A 21,013-nucleotide genomic window follows, 5' to 3' on the forward strand; every position below is an offset into this window, starting at 1 on the left:
ATTTATAGGAATATCAACCTATCCAACAAATTATAATTTAATTATGAAGTAGACAGTAAATTGGGAGTTTTTCCTTAACTTAATTTTTGTTCAAGATTGCCTTGTGTTGACACACCAAATATATAACATTGCTGTAGAAACCAAGAATCTTACCTTTCCAATGTAATTGACAGTGTTGCAAAAACTGACCCAACTCTTCCTATATGTAAAAATCCATAGACCATTGGTGCCACTACTGTATATATATTATAATAATACCTAAGAAATAAAATTAAAAATAAGCAAGTTAAAAAATAGTAATAAAATATTTGTGTTATAAATATTGACCCTTGAACCAATTAAAATATGATTTTGATGAAAACAAATTTTCAACTTGAAATAATATTGTGTGGTAAGAATTAAGATTAAGCAATTTTCTATTAATGCTATTTTACCAAAAAACACTTAGTAAATTTTATTATGAATTAAAAAGCCTCACTAAGTATTATTTTAAGTTACCAATCAATAATAATAGTAAAATAAATGTTTAATTATTTGGCGAGATCTCAAATTATTAAATGGTTGATTAATTTCATAAAATGATTATTTATCCATAAAAAGAATAAACGCGTAAAATTTAATATATATTTTTTTTTCTTGTCTGATTCCTTCTCTTCATGTTTCCTTAATTAATCATACCTTTGTTTATATAAATTTTGATAATTTGTATTGACGTCATTTAATTATCCTTTCAAGTGTATCAAAAGCTTTTCCAAGATTTGTTTTATTATTTCAGTTAAAATGAAATTAAAAGGTACATCTAAATATCATCATATACGTATTAAATATTTACATGAAGAAAAATATAATAGTCAAATTGAAACGGTGTATGAGTCAAAAGTATCTAATGGGGCATTAGCAAACTAAAACTATATTTTATCCACAAAGTCTTATTATTAGATTAAATAAAGAGGATTTCGGTACATAAAAGTAAAGCAAGACGTTTATAAATTTATTTTATTACTTCTATTCGTTAAAAATATGTTTCTATTTTTTCAATTAAAAGTTCATTTGGATTACAAATAGTATATCAAGGAATTTCTATTGATTGATTAATATTTATTTTGCTTAATTTCTACGGGGTTTTTATAATCTTTAACAAAATAATTACAACAATTCCACTTATATGCTTCAAAATATCCATGTGATAACTTCAATAACTATGAAAATATTTCCTCCAAAAAATATATTATCCAAATAAAAACACATTTAATTAAAGATGTTCATTTTATATGACAAGTTGTTTTCCATCAATAGGGCATAAATAATAATTTCTTGATGCCTAAATGGAAGCATGAAATTAGTTAATTGATATCCTAAGATGTGAAATTTCAATATATGCGTTGAAATTTACGACAAAATATTGATCCACAACTTCTTTTTTATGTCTTTTGGAGAGGTAAACATTTTCAAAGACCAAAAGGGAAATAAACTTGATATTCAACTATTTTTATAGTACACTGAACTACACATTTGATATTACCATAATGAAAAATATATTGCCATTATTGGTTAATTATAATAAATAATTAAATTTAGGGCACAAAATATTAAATAAAATGTCTCCAAGATTTTCTAAATCAAAATAATCGCAGTTGACCATCTTATTCTAATTAGCAACGAGAATGAAAAAACATCTTCTTCTACTGAATGTCCACTCCGTCCCTTATGTCCTTTAGTAACAGCTATTTAAGATATATTAAATTATAGTATATTTCCGGCATTAACGTTAATTCATCAAAATTTTAATTAAGCTTTTTTGGTATATACTTCCAAATATTACAATATTGGAAAACAAGTTTCAGAAACTAAAAATCCCTTGGAAAAATAAAGAATTTAATCGTACAGCAATATCCTGTTTATTCAGAATTTGATAGGTCGGGCTTTTGTATTGCATTTGTATACCAATTAGTCAATATAATCTTCGTAGAATTTTTTTATTTTAAGGTGTGCAATGATTAGTGATGTAAATCGTATGAATGTGTTAGATGGTCCATTCTTTTAGAATTTTAGAATTTTCAATCTGAAGAATGCTACCTAATCTACTGACTTATGAAACAAGGAATTCCTTAAATTATACAAGTTTATTTTGATATTACAGGGCTAGGATTATAATTTGTTTAAATCTAGAACTCTCTCTACAACTATGTAAGTATGATAAATACAAATTTGAAGTATTAATATTTTTATCCAACCTATTTCTACTTATAGGTAACATTGCAGTAATAATGTAAAGATGACCTTCCTCATAGAGTTTGACTAGTGTTGGATCGGTTCTAAGACTGATTTCCAAATCAGTATTTCCAACCTCATTCTGTCTTTTTTTTTTTTTTAATATCAGTCTGATCTCTTTTAACATTCCACAGTCCAAAGAACTTACAAGTCGGTTATTTAGCCATACGATTATAGCTATTTTTTATATTTTCTTCACTCCCAGCTAGAATTGAATAAATTAAAAACAAAGAAAATAATAAATGATATCTAGAACAAATAACATAAGGTTTAGCCACACACCTCCATCGTAAAACTTCAGGTATCTTGTTTCTTCAAAGAGGTTATGTTCTACAGCTGAAAGAGCATAGTCTACAACTTTGTCATTTCAGCTGCTGTTGTTCAGAAATAAAATTTATTGAAAAAACGTAACATTTCAGACTTCAATGGAAGCGGTTGAACACTGCTTGCATGAATAGATTCTCGGGGGAAGATTTCACTAGTTGAGGTCTTCGATAAATTGATTACTTTGTAGATTTCTCCGTTTTACGCTAGTATAAATAGATCCCAATGATCCGACATATTGAGATCCTGGATCGTTCAAACCTTTCACATTTAGCGAAACTTTTAAAATTTTGATAGTATAAATAGAAATCGTTACATATAGAGAAGACGTCGAGACCATAGGACGTGAAGACTCAAATGAGCTAAATTCCTCAGTAAACGCAGTAAATGGGCTGTACAATTGTGGGGAAGGAGAGGGGAAAAAATTATAAAGAGCGATTTGTAATTTTTTGGCTTTTTATTCAATAGGTTGTGCATCCAGTTACTATATAGGTCAGTGGTCGTATCCCGTATAAAAAGGGATGGCTGTACAAAATATGATCTACCAGTATGGTAAAATATGAGACCAAAAATCAAACTCCCGAATTCACTTCCTCTTTTCGAAAGAGCCAGACACTCTAGTTGAGGTTTGAAGGGATTCCAATCTGATATATTATCGGCAAAAATTAATTTTACAAGTATAACATCCTGTATTTGAAAACTTTATTGTCGATCCGATATTTTTATGTCACTTATGACCTCATCCATTATGTTAAGTATAAAACCCGAAATAACAAGATTAAAATTCTTTCCTCGTGTCAGTTCGATTGCAAATTGATTGCCTTTCTCAATCAATAAAAATACCGATAAAGACTGGACCTTCAACTAACAAATTTTAATAGGACAGCAATGATAGGACTGTAGTTTTTTTTAGACCAGGCCATTACAAAATGTGACTAAAAAAACAAGGAGAATCGACAACCTTTCCCTAAAGGTAATAATGCTTGCATTTGAAACAGAAAAAAGATTGATCAATTCTGTAATCTTCTACTAAGATGACTAACATTAACAATTCAGAGATAGTTGAAAAATCAATGAGTTATTTATTTTCAAATTTCAATAGTTGCTTCGATTACAAGAACACCAGTAAATGTTTAAGCAGAAAAGTAATCAATTTTCCTTTTCCAAATAATTTAAAATTAAGACAATGATATAATCAAGCTGATGAATAAAGATTTAGAAATGAATACCTCTTACCTTCGAACTCATTTCATTAAGCTGCAAATAGATGAGTTAAGAATAAGGCACACAATCTGTATCTAGCCGTTTTGTAAAGGAAACTGAAAGAAAGACTTCTTATGGTAAGGGGGCCTTTCAACCAGGTCTTGTATTTTGCAATAAAACATAATTTCAAAATAGTGTATAAAAGAATACAATAAATGATACTCTAATATATGTCTCTAATATCATGATGGTTTTATAGGGATAACTTTTTTATTTAGAGCCCTAATTATAAACTTAAATGTTTATTTTAATATTTTATGTATGTATCTCTTTAAAATGAATAACGTTCATAAAGTTTACATCTGGGCATAATTGGATAGCCTTCATTCTCAGATAGATAGGGAACGAAAAACCGTTCATTTATGTAGATGCAACATACCGATTTAATTTATTAATTCGTTAAGAAAGGGGCAGGTGTACCATTCAATAAGTTTGTCCACATATAATACTTTTTATTTCTATTTTTAAATGGGAGACGGCGTAAAGTTAAAATTGAATTATTACCACCTTGTAATATTGAGAAAATAACTTTTCCAGATGAAGTGAAGCGATTCGAAGAATATATTATTCGAGCAGGACTGGGATTTATAAAAAGGAGGTATTACACTACAGAATTTGACTTCGCTTGATGTATCTACGATAGTGGTCTAGAAAGATTGTCAATCTCTACTTCTGTTCAGTGATCCGTTCAGTCTCATCTACTCTATGTTTCTGGACATTAAGAATCCACATTTCAGCTAATGAAGTTTGTATTTGTATCCTGGAGTACACTTATTTAGCAACTCCATCCATGCTCCATTATTTCAAAGACGTGGAGTCCCGAGTCCCTCTCCCCTTGGTCAATCTCTACGATCTACATTCTTGATTCTTCAGTTTCACAAGGTTTTCATTCTATTAAAAAAGTTCAATGCCAATAAGGATTTTTAATATCATATCAGTTACTCAAGATGATCACATATCAGTCTTCCGTAAGGAACGAATAAGACACTCTGATTTCATTGAAATCCATTAGGCAAGTGAAATTGGAAGGATGATTCTGTTTACCTATTTAATCTTGTCATCATCAATTCAATTGTTCAATCTGTTTTAGAATCAATAGTTCATGTCAGTTTAAAACTTACATAGACCGTTTAAAGCAGATTCGTCGATGAACCTATAAGACTTGGCGGATATTAGCGTCGAAGTCTATATGTCGGGCAAAATATCCAATATCTCTATCATATTGGTATTGGCGAAAACTCCTAAATATTTTCTCCGATATTTTCTAATCGGAAAAAAAAAGGTTACATTTTTTCCATAAAAGGAATGCTTAATACACAGGGACACTTATATGTGTGGACGCATCTTTTAAGGTTTATGTAATTTTTAAAAAGTGGGTGACACAAAGTTTGCCTCCCTAGTCATTACATTAGTTAAAAAATCCTGAATAAGAGTGATTCATTACCTAGGCTTATCAATTTTTTCTTCCATAAAAATCCCTCCTTTTTTTTAAACGGTCATCTTGGTTTCATTACTAGAACGGTATCAAATCGATGACTCTGTGCTTTATAACTCAAATATTTTTTATTAAAATAAATTGATATTACCAGTCAGGTAGATATACATATCTACTCACTAAAAAACTACCAATAAATAATTAGCTATATTTTTTTAAGTATTGGATCTTTAGGATATTAACCTGTTGATAAATAAAATAGACCCACAGACCCAAAACAAAACTAATGCTATCAGAAAAACAGTTACATCTAATTATTAATAATATATTTTATCGGAAAATAATTTTTGAATGATACCTGATATCGGGACAGAAAATAATTTTATAACAGCCCATGTCTACATCCTATGTAGTAGCTATAAATAGTTTATGAGACCGCTAGTTAGAAATTTTGGAGACACACTTACTTCAGTTTTTTTATGTTATACAATTATTGCGTAGGAAAAGGATATGGCCGCTAAGTTCGACTACATTCTCTAATCATGTGACTGTTACACTAGATTTGACAGGAACATCAGTAAAGGTGATATTCTAAAGTGTTTTTTTGGGAAATACAGTCATTTGCTATCATGCATTGAGCTGTGAGAATGTCAACTTGCCGTCGAAAATACTTCTTTCCCAAAAAATGATTTTAAATAATATTTTATAAAATTAAAGTAGATCTTTAGAGTTTTTATTTGTTCTATTTACGAAATCAAATAACTCTTCAATTTCTAAAGTACTATATATATTTTTTCAATTCAATTTATATAATTTGAAATTTGCAAAATTATTTGAAAGTCAATATCTCCACAGATAATAATGTTAGAAAGCTAAAATTAGTCCCACTAGATTTAGTGTCATACAAAATTTGGGCAGTTTATTCAATCCGACTAATTGGAAAAGCAATAACAAATATTTTCTATTAAATTTTGTATTTTTTAAGGTTCCTTGAGTTGATCAGATGGAGTTGTACTGATTAAGTATAAGTAAACATTATATTTGTAAATTTAATTCTTCTGACCTAGGAATTGTCTTTTAAGTCCAAAGGACGTTATGTAAATTTCCTTTTTTTGAACGACCGTGAAGCTACGCACAATGAGTTAAAGAGAATATAAGTTCTCCCGAGCTTCGTCCTTTTAGTTGTATTTTTTTCTGTCTGAAACCTTTCAATGAAGAGTTATTTAAAGAGAAAAAAAATGAACACATGATCGTGAATTAAAATATCAAAATTCGGGTTATTCATTGAATCAGCAATGGTGGAACTATCATTACATAACAAAAACAAAAAATTTATGATTTACAGAACTTGTTTTATTGCCTTTTGAAAAAGAAAGTTATGTTGCCAAACTTTGTATTTTGTACACCTTTCTAGCATGGAAATAACGGAAGTACCTATACATCTGGTTCATTACACTAAACATTTTTTAAACTGCTAGTTTTATTTTTGTTAGCAACCTCAACATTTTTTTAGATAACAGCTATGTACGTGTGAGGATGCTCATGAAAAATTGAGATTAGCACTGAGGATTTGTTGGAAAGTTGTGTTAATAAAGAAAATTTGGTATTTTCGTCGACACCTTTCTTCAGTAGAGTGGAGCTTGAAACTATATACATGTAACATAATGTAATGTCAGACAGTTTATGTTATTGTGTAAAAAAAATTGTGTGCTATAAGAGTGTCAATCGTGAGTATTATCAGTTTGCAAAAAAGAAACAAACCCAAAAAATCAATTAAAAGAATGTTTAGGAGGAGAAGAGCTTAGCAGTTATGACATTGCATTAGATCAGTTACAAGCAGCGTAGACAGGGTCAAAGTCTAACCAATATTGGTCTTCAATTATATTCTGAGTTCTACAAAGACTTACCTTTATACATTTTACCCCAACACTTTTTCAATGTTACTCCTGTTTTTCTTGAGCACACGAACTGGAGGTTATTTTTTTAACTTTGATGTTATTTTCTAAAGTTGCTAAGACATAATGATAAAAATAAAAAGAAGAAAAACATGTTCTATTAGTAGAAGTCTATAAAACTTGTACTATAAAGTTGGAGTGGCTTCTTTAGTTTACAAACTAAACAAGCTTTTATATTTTCCAAAGCTACACTTTCTTAAAGACAGCACATCTAAATATAAAGTAATAACACAATAAATACAGAAGCAATGAGGGTTTGCTTGAGAGTTATAAATGTAAGTACTTGTTGGACTCGAAGTAGAACTCATCGACATCTGAGTAATTCCAGCCTATATGCCCTTGCTATAAACATATGTATAGCATATACGGAGATGGATTTACGTTTATTTCAATTCTTTACCGGCTGCTTTTTGCTGATTTAATAAAATGTCATAACAGCATACTTCAAAAAAATCTTCAAATTAGCGGGATTACCTCGTTCAATTTACGTTTCTTTAATTTTTATATAGTCACAGGACATATTTTACACATGACTGACAATTAGGTGGTTTGCCTTTTTATTAAACAATCGGCTGGTCTCCACTGTTTTTTCCGTTTTATTTTTTTTTACATCTAACTTTAAATATAATCAAATATAAACTTTTCCACAAAAACAAAAGCTTAGTACATAGCATGAAATACAAAAAATTCAAGCTTAAAAAAACCTCTGAAAATAAGAAAATTACACTATCCAACAAAATCACACCTTTTATTATGCACGAGAACAGCATATGCTCAACTTAGTACAATTTGATCAATTGATTCCAAAAATGGACGAAAAACTTTCAACTGGTATTTCACATGTACAAACCATAATGAGTAGAGATTTTAATGTAAAACTTAAATATGGTCGAGCTTCTATTCAGCGTACTAGGAATCATCATCATCGATCTACAGCGTCCCTCTCTCCTATATTAAATACCTATGGGATTTTTGACTGTGCTGACGTCGTAAAAGATTATACTCATACTTTTTTTTCTGTGGTAGATTTTTCCACCCTATGTCTTCGACAATATATCTTTTTTCTTTTTAAAGGTTACTCAACAGAAACATTAAAGTCGTACAAAGTGATAGACACTAAAATATCTTACCATTGTGGTTTATTTATTGAAATGAACCTCATTTTAAGGAAAGCAAGAATTAGAGGTCATTGGCAGCTTAATTCTTTACTACTGGAGGAGATTGATGTGAAGGATGGAACAATTAAGAAAATTGAAATTGCAAATGAAGTGTTAAGAAGGGTAGTGACGTTTTCACTTAATTGAAAAAAATGTTTATACAAATAAAAAGTGCTTTCGAGAAGCAGGTGCAAGACGTGCCGAGAAAAGAAGCAGACAACTGAATGAAATAGAAAACGTAAAAAACTTGCTTCCGAAACAAAAAAAGGATACTAGATATATTAAAAATTTAAGACCTCTTGTTATGCAAAATTGCTTGTACAAATTTTTTTCATTCGTAGTCTCAAATTGTATACACAAAGCTTTAAACAAATTTTACATGGATCACAATAAGGTTTTGTAAAAAATCAAGATCAAGGATAGTATCCCTTTTACACTACTGACTCTTGTCGAGTCTAACAGTGACTTAACAGTGATTGCAGTGGATTTTGCCAAGGTCATTAATACCTTGTCTCATGAGTACATAATTGAAACACTGTACCAAAAAGGATTTGGTAATTCTATAATTCTTATGGTTGCAGTTACCTTAGCGCGTACTCGTACAATGATTAAATGCAAAAACGAATTCGAATATTTTTCGACCAACAAGGGACATCATATGTCCCCAATACATTTTATTATATGGCTTGATTGGCTAATACAAGAAATAGATCATAGAGATGAAATAAAAGGCTTTCAGTTGCCACACTCATATTTAAAATGTCTATGACGACTTAACAATGATATTTTGCGGGAGTCCGTATAAGACCATCAAATCAATCAAAAACACGTTTGGGGTCCTGTATTCATTCTCTAAATTATCTGGTCTGTTGTTGAATGACGATAAAAATGAACTTATAAGTCCTTATAACGGGTTACTTGGAAAGACTTGGTCTCATTTTAAATTGATATTAAAGTTATAACTCTTAGGATGTGGATAGGCGAAGGAAATTGCAAAATGAATGGGAAAGAGATTTGTAAGAGAATTAGGAAGACGGCATAGTATTTATCTTCTTACTATTTAAAAGTATGGGATAGTATCAGGGCATGGAATATTTATATTATTCCCAAAGTAATGCATCTCTTCCGTGTTACACCTTTCAACAACAGTATCGCTAGGGAAATATTATGTTTAGAAGATTCCTACTTGTAATTATTGACCAAAAAAAAAAAATATAAACCACCAAAGAGTCCATAACCCATTGAACTTTTGGGGATTGGCTGTGATGGATTGCGCTTTTCTATGGAAAAATCTGATCTTCTATTGGATTAAAAAGTTATGGGAAAATGACGACTATTGGAAAATTCATTTAAATGAATTCTTAAAGCAAAACCACGTGGAATTTCAGCTAAGCCCAATTTTGGGACTTTTGGATATTTTTAAAGTGTTGTCATTATACTTCGAATTCTTTAAACAAATTTGTGATAGTGCTACTGAAGTAGTCAAAAAGTTTGAATTATCTTTACAATGGGAGATGCCTACTAGAAGTTGCATTGACCAAAATGCTGTGTGTACCATAAACTCCAATATTGCTGCAGATATTAACTTGACAGATTGTCGAATGAATAAAATGTCTTTTGTATTTTATTAATCTATTTTTGGACCAAACATTTAAGTAAAACGTCCTCTCGTCCCTTTTAGACTGAAACCATGTTATACAAGTACTTCCTACTTGAGAAAACGTATGTACACACCAAACTTAACACCATTCAACGCAGATTTGGAACGACGCAGAATTAAAAAACGTAGCCAAGAAAGCCTTAAGGCAATCATCAATAAGTTTTTTAGTTCAAGCGAAGGATTGTTTAAATACATAATATTATCCGGGACTCTCGAGATTGCTTCTAAGTATTTCAATGAATAAAGGAAAATTTGCTTCTTCTGTCAATGTTCAAAATGGACACCCGATCATATTTTGTGGGAATGTAAATCTTTATCTAAAAAATATGAGGACGTTATTAAAATGGTTTACATTATTCATTAAACAAATGGGTAAAGAAGATTTCCTCTCTACTTCAAATAATGAGAGAGTTGATACAATGTTATTAAAACGCAATATATAGTCTATCAATTACGGAGAGTAAAAGAAGATAACCTCAATGGAATTTTACATATTGCTAATCTTTGTGCGAATGTTTTATTAAAGATTTAAACTTTTTTTTTTAGTTCATCGTCTAATTGATGTTATTTCTAAATTATTTATTTTAGATACTCTTGATTGCTCTTGATTATAATGGTCTTATTAATTTTCGTTTGTCTACATGTTTTAACGAATTATTTTTTGAGTATATTGTGTTGTAATTTAATAAGATTGTAAACGACACAAAAAACACAGCTCGTAGTCATAAAAACCCGAGTATTACTCGGAACTCGTCAAATGCTCGTAACTCCACAAAAGCTTGTAACCCGCCAAAAACTAATTACTTGTCAAGTCATTGGATTCTCTGTTTTTCTTTTTCGAGCCATGTAAGTCTTCCTAGATTGAATTCCTCTCTCAATGAAATTTATAATTTATTTCTTCCCACAGTCAGCAATATCTCGAAACATACTGACTTTTGTGCAATGACTACTCTTAATAACCAGTATTCAAGGGAGTAACGAGTAAAACCCTTAATTCTTCAAGGTCTTTTTTTAGAAACTCGAAAATACTCATGAAGCAAAGTTCTGCTCGCTGCACATCACTAGTTCAAAGTTATTTTTAGCCCTTGGTGTTGAAGATATGGATAAATTATGTTAATATATTATTAAGTCGAATGTTAAAAAATTCTAAAACCAATCATACTTATAACTCGACTAATCTTTGTTTAAAGTGGAGAAAGGTGGGGGTTTTTTTTTATTCAGAGGCTCATAGCTTCAAGAGAAATAGCTTCAAAAAGTTTAAAAGTATTTTATGGGTAGCTGAAAGTACAAAATTTCATTTAAAAAAAGAATCATCCCAAAAACGCTATATATTGTTGTCAATTTGGGATAAGGCCACGGCAGTATTTCAAGGATAAAACCCATTTTTGAATTGATCTATATATATTGGTATTCTCCAGCTAGAAGAGATGGAAAAAGAATAAAATGTAGGGGGATCAATTTAAAAATGATCATCAACACAAAAAGACGAATATATCACGATATAATAACAGATTATTATAAGATTCTCCACCAAATATATATAATATATGTATATTTTTTTAGAATTAAGAGAAATGATATTAATAAAACCTGGATAGAATCAATGTACCAAAATTTTAGATGAAAAACATTATAGACAATTAAATATAGTGTTCGTCAATATATATATTTTATACATATAGTAATAATAAAAAAAAAACACTTTTCAAATTCTCAACTAGACAAGAAAAACTCAGAACAAAAATGTTCAAATTTAACAACCCTAATGTTGATTAATACAAATTCCCAATTAACAAGTGTTTTATTCATTAGACTAGTGGTAGTACCCGGCATTGGCTGAAGTAATTAGGAGATGGTTAAACTCCCTAACAAACCCAGAGTGTTACTTGACGTTTTTTATGGCACGCTCAATCGTAACTCGTCAATACTTTTATCAAGTCATATGTGTCCCATCCTCTAGAATGAAAGAAGAATAATAAGATTTTGAGATTTTTTTAAATGTTCCTTTATTGGTATGATGAAGTTGACTGATTATGTACAAGTAAACATCATATTATTATGATTACTCCATCTGAACTAGGAAATATTTATTCAAGTCCGTATACTTTAAGTATATTTACCTACATATGGTAAGTATTTTTTATTGGAGAGACATACAATAACAGAACTTGATGCTACATGCCAAACGCCTGCGATATTTCAATAATACGACTACATTGTTATTTCTTAGATCAAGTATGCTGCATTTTCATTCAAGTATTGATATAGAAACCATTTTCCTTATTTATATAGATTGTAACATAAAAGTAAAAGTTTATTGACTCCTCAGAAAATTTTCTTTGAATAAGAAAAAAATTAATAAAATCGATTTAGGACATAAAAAAACTTTTCCTGATATATCAGGAAAAGATATTTTACAAGTAGATTTTCTAATCAACCAATTTCAATATTCAGTAAGTATAGTTCTCTTTTGAGCCTAAGAATATATTAAATAATTATGTTTTTTGAAAGTTGGTATGTTGCTTATAACTACAAACCCATACCCACAATCACACACCTCAAATAAATAGTCATATTCAGTCAAATACAGACATGAAATAAAAAAGCAAATACTATTATTGATTTATTGAGTTTGTTTACAAAATATCAATAATATATCAACGTTACTTAATGGAATTAATTTATCAAACTCATAGATATCAATTTCAAGGTACAAATCGTCAACTTCAAGGCTTAATTCACAACATATCTAAATAATTGAATCTAAATTAGAATTAATTCAAACCCTATATTTTATACAAGCTCTAAATCGTGATTATAATCTTTTAGTTTCATGAAAATTTCAATTGTCTTTCTCACACATGGATACGTATATTGATGTAAATCGTGTGTATTTTTTGGCTGGCCCATTTTTTAGGAATAAATAATCGGAAGAAGGATTTTTCTTTACTTCAAGTGACCTTTTTTTCTAATATCTTTATCTGGAAAACCTGATTGAACTTTCTTCTGTACTCATATAAGACAGAGAGTAAACTTAAGAATTTTTTTACAGAGTTGTATTTGTAAGTCCTTGTTAGACTCAGAATGCAATGGCGTATCGACATTGGAATAATTCTTGGCAATGTCTTGTTTATTTCCAGGCGTGTAAGCGTTCCGCTATTTTGGCTTTTCCTTCAGGGTCCCGTTTAATTTTTTTTCTTCTATCTGCGTTCATCGTTCAGCCATTATTTCAGTTATATTCTGCGTTCCAATCACAAAGTAGTACCATACATACCATATACCAAGGTTAATAGAAATACAATGTTACACCATTATGTAATCGGGCTTGTTAGAATTTCCAATCTGATAAAATTGTACCAACTGGCAAGACAGGCAGATTTTGACAAAACACTCAAAAAACAAAGCCACTCATCTATTATGACGTCAATATTAAAAGTCGTAAACGCGTTACCTTGTATTTCTATTAAGCTTGCCATATATCATATATACACTGTACGACAGCAAATCGCAAGTTCCACTTTGATAGTCTCAGGGAACCGGTATTTAAGAACTAGGTCTCAAGTTTACAAACAATAATTCGATGAATATTAGCGTTCAAATGACCTATAACTGACAAAAATCCGTTGATTCATTGTTGAGATGGAGGTCAAAAGGGAAAGTATATAATTTGCGCTCAGCACAGTAACAAGAGAAAAAAAACTGGAACGTGTACTAGTCGAAAAAACTCCAGAAACGACTGCTACCTCGCTAAGGTAGTCGATGAGGTTTCGGCGGTCAACCAGAATAAGTTCCCAGTCTCTGCAATGATGTTGGTAATCGTGACATCAGACGGGAAGATAATGTGACATATTGGTTCCTGAGAGGTATGGAAATCGGGTTATTGAGTACCAGAACGTCGTCAAGGAGGTGGTCTTACCTTGGGGGAAGTCCAACTACACACCAGCAGCAGGACTATACTGCGGCTGCGGCCCTCACAATACAAAAGAGCAGAATGAGCCTCCCTCCCATGATTCAGAATGATTGAATTGGTCAAGTACATATGTTCAAGTTAAGGCAGTAATTAACTTTTATATTCTATAAGAGCCTTCAAAAAGTGTCCTCTCAACCCCCCTACCCCCCATCCGTTAACGTTTACCTGTGGCATAATTGAAATTTCTAAACTTGTATGAAGCAAAACTTTTTTACTATGGGTTTTATAAAGAACATGTTATAGAGTAACATATTTCTATGATCAAATAAAGATTTTTTTTTTTAATTATTTTTTTTCCCCAATTTACTTTCCTTGCTTGCATCAAGCAATATGTCATCGCACCTAGACCGTTTAGTAAATAAAGAAGATATTATTAAACGTCAGTTGAGAAAAGAAGAAGACAAATAGTTTTTCCTTTTTGGCAATTTTCTTTTTTACTAACTTTATATAATCATATAAATTTATAATTGTAATTAGATTATTAACTACTTTTCACATAAATACATAGATCATTCGTCAATTTTTAAATACCAACTACTTTTTTTGCGTTCTGTTTCTTTGATTTGGAAGGGAATATCTTGAGCTATGCCTCTTGCTGCAGAGTCTTTGTCTTAAGGTCAGTAATTTCGATACAATATATGTTTGGGTATCATTTCTAATTTGGTGAAAAAATAATGCTAATGGTACGATTTCTTCGGATATGTATCAACAATGTGCCAAAAATTCTTTCATTGCTGCATCTACAGAAGTTATATAGATCTTCATATAACTGATAAAATTATTGACTGGTATGAGATCATTCTAAGGTACTGCTGAAGGAAGTGGAGCTGTAAACCCCCAATACAAGTAAGTAAAAATAAAAAAGAGCGTACAAAGTTTCTGCTGCTGTTTATTCACAAATACAGTTTCCATTAGGTAATTCTTGAACTATATTTTTGCTGAACAGATCGATCTTTATAGCATAAAGAAGCTAAGACATCCACCTAGCTTTATGTAAGGCACCAGTTCAGATAAACTGTCAAAATCTTTATCCTTCCCTTACTTATATAGATAATTACCAGAATTACCAGTTCCTAAAAACCCCATCAAACAAAAGTCTTAGTGGACAACGTTTTGTAAAGCTGAAAGGTATCTTCTTATTTTCTTCTAGTTTATCGTCCAGAGATGGATAATTGAGGTCCTTCATACCACAACAAAATAATGATTTAAGATAAAGAATAGTTAAACCAAACCCTCGAATATTAACAAATGCTACTAATGAAAAGAGTGTGCCATGTGAATACAAATTCGTCAATTAGTAATACCTACTTGAAACAAAAAAAATGAAAACTTACCCACTGCGCAGTAAAATTTGACATATGTATTAATAACTGTATCTGTATATGTGTTCAACTGACGTAGTTGTAGTACTACAGAAAGGACCATCTGATTCTGACGATGATTGATTTATAATTTGATGGGGGGGGACTCCAACTCTCTAAATGTGGTTATTTTTCTTGTTAGAATCTAAATACAATATTTACATTGTAAATTAAAAATTATATTATATTAAAAGGATAATTAATAAGAAAAAAAGGAAGGAAGGCTTTATTTTTTTAATTTTCGGTAGTGGAGTTTAAAAATGTCTATGATATTTAATAAAATGCTTAGGTGTGATCATTTATTGCTCTCTACAATCAAGGAAATTATAGTTACAAAAAAAATTGTCGACTATCATAATCTTTTTTTTTTCATAGAAGATTTCAGTGTAAAACATGTTTTTAAAATAACGCACAGACTTTTTTTTTGCTTCATACTTGTTTCGAAATTGTAATTGGGCTAGAAGTAAACTTTATCAAAATTTGCTTAAATTTTGTATTTGTGTAACAAGTATAGTACCAAAATTAGGTTCCGCTGATTCTGACAAGAAATTCTAATTTCGGGGGCAACTACATCGCTCTACTAAACAGCCAAGTTTTACAACAATGAAACCCTTTTTTTAATTTATACTAAGGAAACTAGTGAACAACTACTATGTCAAAATGGGACCAACAAATAAAAATACCATACAGTCTATATAATTTTTAACCCTTTTATCGCCTAGTTTTATTATACATCTGACCCTAAAATGTATTATAAATATGTTACAACATCGTTATATAATCTTATTTCTGTGTTGTAGATAAAAATTAACTATCACAATGGAAAAAATAATAGTATTCAATGTAAATTTTAAGTTCTTTTAAATAATTAAATCGGTTTGATGAAGTTTAAACAAGGTTATTTAGATATTTGTCCGTTAAATGTTGTAAAAATATCAACTTTGAGACCCCAAATAGCGTTTTCTTTAATTTTGATGTTATTATCTCATAATTGCAGCATTTGAATGATAAATAATATTTATGTTATCCTGATTGCAAATATTAAAAAATAACTTTAATCATATAAAAGTCCTGTAAAAAGAAGGATCTTATTGGAAAGCTCAGATTTTTTTAAATGGTGACATAAACGTTGTTTATTTATATTAGTTTGACAAAGAGTGGCATCGTCTAGCGGCAAATAATACTGTCTAAATTTGACAAAAACAAAAAACTGGCAAATTGAAGGTCAAGGCATACGATTATTGAATTATCGACCAATTGGTCTTAACTTTTTTACTGTTTATAGAATCATTGAATAGTTCAATGGTTTCTTAAAAAATTAGTGAAAAATTTATACAAATTGAATATAATGGAGTTAAAGCTAATTAAAGTTTAGACGTATATATTGGGCTCAAAGATGAAATCTGCACCCTATTTGAGCCACCGTGAAACCAAATGTTATAATGATTTCATTTTTTTAAATCCTGCGTAATATACAGACAAAACACATTCATTCAGTCTAATTTCCTCTCAATGAAGAACTATAGTCGTAGCTGCCGGAGATTCAGTCCACAGACGAAGGAATGGAGATACACCGTAGGTATGTGTCTAGTTAATAGTCCAGGACAAATCAGCAACTGGGACATCTTTAATCTGGAAGCATCTGGTTACATCTAGGAAACCAATAATAAATTGGAGGATTGAAAGAACTTCTGGAAAAATATTTTGAGGTCACAGGAGGACATCAGGAACCGTACGGGATGTGGAATTTATCGTAAAAGGTCTACTCCATGATTGGTCGGTTCCTGACACGGTCCTTCGTCTCAATTGGAAAAGAACTTGAATTCAGTGACAAGACAATTAGGGGATGTGTTAACAAGAATCTCAAATGCCAGTCTCGTGACTAAGAACCAGGGGCCTCATAACTCCCAATCTCAATCGGATGGATTATCTTGTCTGGGGCTGCCCTGAGGCAAACACCAATAGACGTCCCCAAACAACTTAGGTAAGTCTAGTGGTCATCATCAAGTAGAACTTTTATCAAAGAGACCTACTCATCAATGCCTGCTCCCACATTAGAGCCTGCATAGAGGCTAACGGAGATTATATAGAATAAGCCTCAATACACATGACCTCCAATGACTTTGTTTTTTATTTGAAATTGAAATATTAAAAGCTACAGATTATTATTTTTTTTTTTTGTAAATACGAGAGAGGGTAGGGTGTAGATTTCCTCATCGAGTCATCTATATTGCACCGAAACTACAAGTTAAAAGTGAAGAAATAAAAAACGGGCCCCAGTCACAAGGATTAAACTGCGATTTAAAATGATTACATTAAGTAGTCGTGGAATGCCTCTATAGAGAAAAAAAGAAAATTAGTAAATACTGATACTCACTATTTCCTTTAATTTGAAAAATGAATATTAAAGATGGAACATTACTTATAAATAATGGTTGAGTTAAATATTTTAGGAATGTTTTTTTGTATATATTTCAATTCTTACCATAAGGATAATTGAGGTAATCCAAAAACCAATGTCGATGTTAATAAATAAAGTGTATCATAGGAAGAAAGTGTTATTAGTAGTCTACAAACTGGACTTGTAAATTGTCTCTGGCTTAAAATGAAGATGGATATTAAATTTCCAAAGAATCCCCAGAAGCTAACAAATGTAAGTGCGTAGCCTTGTACGACTGTTCCAAATAAACTATTTTCTGTATTTTCTTCATTAGAGATGGAATATTGGAGTGAGGTGTTGAGAGTTTTGTTGGATACAAGGCTATCACTAATTAATTCAGAAGAAAACGTTTCATTTATTGTTCTTGTGTCCATACTTCTTGGATGTAATAAGGATGTTTTGAGTTTCAGTTAGATGTATGTATGATTGCAACGCTCAAGAGTTAATAAAGAATTCCCCCATTATCATTTTTGGTTTGTGCCGAGGGATATTTTTAATCTTCTCTCAAACGCTCTCATAGCGCTTGAGTATGTTTGAGTTGCAACAACTTAGTTCTCCTTTTTTTCTTCTTTTCCATTACTAATAATTTTTTCTACATAAATGATATTTAACACATAATTTTAGTTTATTCACTCTTTTGTCTGACTTTTTATTTCTTCCGACAAACTGATATCCTCTTGAAAGCTGAAGTTTTGCATAAAGGACTATCAATATTCCAAGGTGATTTATAAGAGTATTTTTTGAATCATTAATTTATATAAATGTGAGCAAAAATTTAATTTCCTTTTATTTCACTTCAAAACCCAACACGAGATCTTCCCTTGGTTTTTGAGCCACTTCAACATTTATTATAAATTTTATTATACCTTACAACTTTTAGGTATTATTATATTGGTAGAGTAAAATATGACCTTTCGCTATGTAAAAACAAAATAAACCGAAAAATGACTTGTTAATTCTGATTATTTTTTTGGTGTACATCTTTTCATTATATCTGTTCTCAACTAGGTCTTTATTTATTCACACATGCACACACACACTAAAAAAAATTAAAATATTTAGAGATTTATAAAATGAATAAAAGAAAATTTGTGCTTAGAATAAAACATAAACAAACATCATAGTTTAAAATAAATTTTCTCTTTAGACCTGTAAAATCTTACAGATACAACAGTTATATGAAAACACCTAAAAAGAAATAAGAAAACATAGTACCTAACATAAACAGTTATAAAATGATAGTTAAAAGGCCTCATAGTGAGACAAAATTTCAAACAAAAAATTCCAACAGCCTGCGATGTTCATACAGTGTCTGTTGTTCATATTGATGATGTTTCTTAAAGTTTTTTTCTCATCTTATTGAAGAAGATGGGTAATACTTTATAAGATCCGGAGCGTAATTCTAGGAAGTACCATGCAGCTGGGTAATCTTCAAAGAAAAATTTTCATATCTAGCAGCAGCATAAATTAAAATAGCTCTCAGATCCATCCCCTTAATTATTTTATCCTCTGTAATACGTGGAGCTATGACAGCATTACAGTTACCAAAAGCAGCACACATGGTTTTTTCTTCTTCTGACCAATGCGACTGGTGAGTAGGAATACCAAACCAAAAAAAGATCATTGTCAAAATTTGGTTCAAAATCTCTTATCTAGCTATTGTTAAGTAAAATAAAATCCCAAACTACAGTCAACGCAGGGCAGTCTTTGCTCTTTTCAACGCAGATAATTTTATCTTGCATTTCACCGACATAAATTTCATCACATAACTATAAAAATAAGTAAACCAAATATATTAGTATTAATATTATATAAATTAGAAAGGTCAAAAACTGTTATTAATTGATACAAATTGACAAATTATGAAAGCATATATGACTTGTATTATATTATATCAATATTGAAATTACCTTAAAGCAGAAGTTACCATATAAAAAAGGATCATATCATTGCTAATAAGGTGTCTTAAATTACCAATAACAACAGTAAACGTTGACATGTTGATACATAAGCATGAAGTTTTCAGTCTATATTGAGTCTTGAAATAAGTTCTCCTATTATGTTAAATTATGATTAAGTTTTGGAAATTATGTATCGTGAAATGGATAAAACAAAAGTTTAGGTTCATGTATGAATATCAACAGAAGTACGGAAAATTTTAGTTGTCCTGAAATGAGGCATGCCGAAAAGAAGTAAGCAGAAAATAAGTTGTGCTGAAAAAAACGGAGCCAAAAGAACCCTGCTGAAAAGAGTCATATGGAAATAAATGGCTTTCATCTTATGTACGTAGATATATTTTGAATATTTTGTTTAAAAGTTAAGTTCCAAGAGTATTTAATTATGTTCCAGATTAATTATCATATTAAAAAAAAAAAAAAACATGGTAACCCCCACAATTTGAAAATGAAGCCCTTATGACGTTGTATTAAATTAAGTACGAGCAGCTATAAGAGCAAGGGAATAAATATAAGTACAATATGTACAACAAGTAAATATAACGATCACGATCAAACTTTTAACGATAAAAAAATCTAAGATAATATACAAAAAACAAAAAAAGTTGCGCAAAATTTTGTTAATTTTCAAATTAATAAAACCTGAAGTTGTTTAGATTAATTAAAAAAATAATATACACTACTTATAAGCTATGATGCAAATAGAGATCATTTTGGACATGTTAAAAAAAAATAAAAAAAAATCAACATAGTGACCTTGACAGTTTGAAGAATGTTTTTAAGAAGAGCAGCTTAAATTTTATAACGTTTCATGAGATCAACTACAAGCAGTTGTGGCCGGGAGATGACCTGTGAGGCACTTTTATTGAGTATACTATAAAATCACCTTACACAAACTGACCACGACATGAATTTAGGTATAAGTAAGAATACTTTACAATTTTTTTTTTTTGTGCTGGCAGAATTCGAATGGCAGTTATAAAACTTCTTCAAAAATGATCCAAACCGGATGAAAAAAACCCTAAAAAATTAAACCTAATTTATAAAAAAATAGATTGTTTTATTTAAAAATTTTTAATTTAGTTCAATCATTTATGGAGCCGAATTGGGTTACTTAGTAAAAATTAAAGTATCTCGTAGTTCTAAAGGCTTCTAAGAACTAGATCAAATCAAGCCGTTGATGTACCGTAGTAAATATACTGAGTAATTTTTTTTTCTCTCT

At 30.2% G+C, this 21,013-nt stretch overlaps 1 protein-coding gene across 1 annotated transcript in view; it reads right to left on the reverse strand.

The window, feature by feature from the left end:
* The window catches only part of LOC139906069 (FMRFamide receptor-like), a 30,421-nt gene extending 12,138 nt beyond the window's left edge, over positions 1–18,283 (reverse strand). Inside the window, exons 1-2 of the mRNA XM_071890197.1 lie at positions 17,882–18,283; positions 154–258 (exon numbers count right to left, since the gene is read on the reverse strand). Of these exons, the coding sequence (XP_071746298.1) occupies positions 154–258; positions 17,882–18,210 (434 nt within the window). The 5' untranslated portion in view covers positions 18,211–18,283. The remainder of the gene's footprint in view (positions 1–153; positions 259–17,881) is intronic.
* Between the last annotated feature and the right edge of the window lie 2,730 nt (positions 18,284–21,013).

The sequence above is a fragment of the Lepeophtheirus salmonis genome, chromosome 7 (assembly GCF_016086655.4).
Source record: "Lepeophtheirus salmonis chromosome 7, UVic_Lsal_1.4, whole genome shotgun sequence".
NCBI lineage: Eukaryota > Metazoa > Arthropoda > Copepoda > Siphonostomatoida > Caligidae > Lepeophtheirus > Lepeophtheirus salmonis.